This window comes from Myiozetetes cayanensis, unplaced genomic scaffold (assembly GCF_022539395.1).
Source record: "Myiozetetes cayanensis isolate MyiCay16 unplaced genomic scaffold, myiCay2020 scf27, whole genome shotgun sequence".
Classification (NCBI taxonomy): Eukaryota; Metazoa; Chordata; class Aves; order Passeriformes; family Tyrannidae; genus Myiozetetes; species Myiozetetes cayanensis.
In genome coordinates this window covers 3,959,378-3,961,856 of record NW_026087488.1, presented here as the reverse complement: position 1 = coordinate 3,961,856, position 2,479 = coordinate 3,959,378, and the positions used below count along the sequence as shown (strand labels likewise).

The 2,479-nt window shown below is 58.0% G+C and overlaps 1 protein-coding gene across 2 annotated transcripts in view; it reads left to right on the top strand.

Annotated features, from left to right (window-relative positions):
- Positions 1–577: 577 nt before the first annotated feature.
- GOSR1 (golgi SNAP receptor complex member 1) overlaps positions 578–2,479 on the top strand; it is a 28,972-nt gene continuing 27,070 nt past the window's right edge. Inside the window, exons 1-2 of one of the 2 annotated variants that reach the window (XM_050321785.1) lie at positions 578–621; positions 985–1,093. In XM_050321785.1, the coding sequence (XP_050177742.1) occupies positions 591–621; positions 985–1,093 (140 nt within the window). In that variant the 5' untranslated portion in view covers positions 578–590. Of the gene's footprint in view, positions 622–984; positions 1,100–2,479 lie in introns of both variants that reach the window. The other variant, XM_050321784.1, reaches the window with a different exon arrangement.

Genomic DNA, 2,479 nt, shown 5'->3' with positions numbered 1-2,479 from the left:
CCTGGGTTCTCTCGTTCTTACTGCAGCGGGGCAGGGGGGACTCGGGGCCGGGAGGAGGGCGCTGGGCGGGACCGGGACATCGGGATCGGGGAACGGGACCAGGGGATCGGCACCGGGGCTGGGGACCGGGATCAGTGGATCGGGACAGGGGCCCGAGGAGAAGAGTGAGAGCGAGACGGGGCACGAGGGATCTGGACCAAGAGAGAGGGATCGGGATCGACACCGAGGGAGCAGGATCTGCACCGGGAGATCAGGGTCGAGGGGAGCAGGAGCAGGATCTGCACCGGAAGATCAGAGTCGAGGGGAGCAGGATCTGCACCGGGAGATCAGAGTCGGGGGAAGCAGGATCTGCACCGGGAGATCAGAGTCTGGGGAGCAGGATCTGCACCGGGAGATCAGGGTCTGGGGGAGCAGGAGCAGGATCTGCACCGGGAGATCGGGATGGGGCCGGGGCCGGGAGCTGCCGGTGGAGGCGCTGTGTCCGCCCGGCCGCTGGGCGGCGCCGCGGCGGGAGGCCCGCCCGTGCCGGGGGCCGCTCCGTCCCGCCCGTCTCGGCGGCGCCGGCCCGCGGCTGACGTTGGACAACAAAGATGGCGGCGGGGAGCAGCAACTACTGGGAAGGCGAGTGGGGCCGGGGGCGGCGGGGCCGGGGCGGCCGCGCCCCGCGGGGCTCCCCTGGGACACGGCCCGGGCAGGGCGCGACGGCACAGCCGCCGGGGCCCCTCTGCTCGCCTCCGGGGGTCCGGCGGGCGCGGGCGGTGCCGGCCCGTCAGCCATGAGGCGCCGGTGCCCGCGGAGCCCCGCGGCCGTGGGGCAGGGCCGGGGGTGCTCAGCCGGGCCCCCCTTGGGGCGTGGGGCGCTCCCCCAGCCGGGAGGGTCCCCCCTTCCCCTGTGGGTTCCCCTCCCGGGCGGTCCGTGGGACCGGGACCCCCCGAGGCGCGGGGGCCCCGGGCGGGTCCGTGACTGTCCCCCCGCCCCGCGCAGATCTCAGGAAACAGGCGAGGCAGCTGGAGAACGAGCTGGACCTGAAGCTGGTCTCCTTCAGCAAGCTCTGCACCAGCTACAGCAGCGGCCGAGACGGAAGGCGCGACAGGTATAGGTACTAAGCCCGTTTCTTTATGTTTTAAACGCTGCCCCTGGTGCTGGGTTCGTTTTTATCGTTTGCTGAGTGCTGGTCCCACCTGTGGCTCATTTCGGCACTTGCTGCTGGTGTCGGTCTTGCTGTGATTTCGGGGTGTGGGTCAGGAGGGGCTGTGGGTGACGCTTGTCACTGGGGAGAGCTGAGTTTAAAGTTCAGTCTGTGTGAGGTCAGTGGGAACTGGTGACAGAAGTTCTTGATGCCCATTATATGGGCTTGTTTCACATTTTTTATTGTACTGAACCAGCAGGAGGTTTTCAGGGACCTCAGCATTAGGGGAATTCAGCCTTACACCTCCCAGGTGTTTCCATTTGTAATCCCAGTTTTAAGGGAGCTGGAAGGCTGAGCAGCTCTGGCTGGTGCAGGGCTGGCAGGGAACAAGCTCTCTCTTCACAGGGGTGGCTCTTTCTTCCTGGCTTTCTCCTAAGGTGGGTGATAATCACAGAACCACGGAATGGTTTGGGTTGGAAGGTACCTTAAAGGTCACCTCATTCCAACCTCCTGCCGTGGGTAGGGACAGTGTTAATGAGAATGAGGAGAGCTGCACATATATTTTTGTATGTGTATATGTATATATCAACCAGATAAGTAGGTACTTGTGCATGTACATGAGTAGTTTCTGTTTGCTTTAGTCAGACTCCTCTTTGACTGAAGAATTACTCTGATAAAACTCTTCCAGTCTTTCTATGTTGGGGGCCAAAGGTGAGCTCTTCCCTGCAGTTCCACAGCAGGAATTATCAACTTCTCTGTCCGAGTGCAACCTTTAAAAACTGCCATTCCTTGTATCAGTTATGACTGTGATTACTGTAAGGGTGTGTGTATTGATTTTTTTTTTAAATTTGATGAATTAATCCATTTTGAACCTTTCCCTGAGTTTCTGGTTCTGGAAGCCTGAGAGCACCAGAGCACTTTTGTTACTTGATGTGCAATCTAATTGTTTTCGTTATTTTTGCTGTCCTTTGCAAAACTGTCTTCTCTTACTCGGGTTAAAGCAGATTACCAAAGCCAGGAGTTGTCTCAGAGGGTTCTTAGTTGTTGCACTTCTACAGGCTGGTCTTAGATGTGACTTTTCCTTTTCCTTATGGTTTTAGTTTATCTTAAAGAGCAAAGAGGGAAGGTGTGTGAAGCTGTAATTGTGTGTGTTGCTCTGTAGAGCACTGATTGCTTAATAGGTCGGTGGGTTGTCCCAGCACTGTGTTATTAAGGTGTGATTATGCTGCTGTAACAGTGCAGTGCTCCCTCCTGCCAGTAAATAAATAAATCGAGTTTAAAAGCTGGGGAGAGAAGGACATTGGTGCCAGACAAAGGTGTGTGGTGTCAGGCATGTCTTCCAAGGAGAGG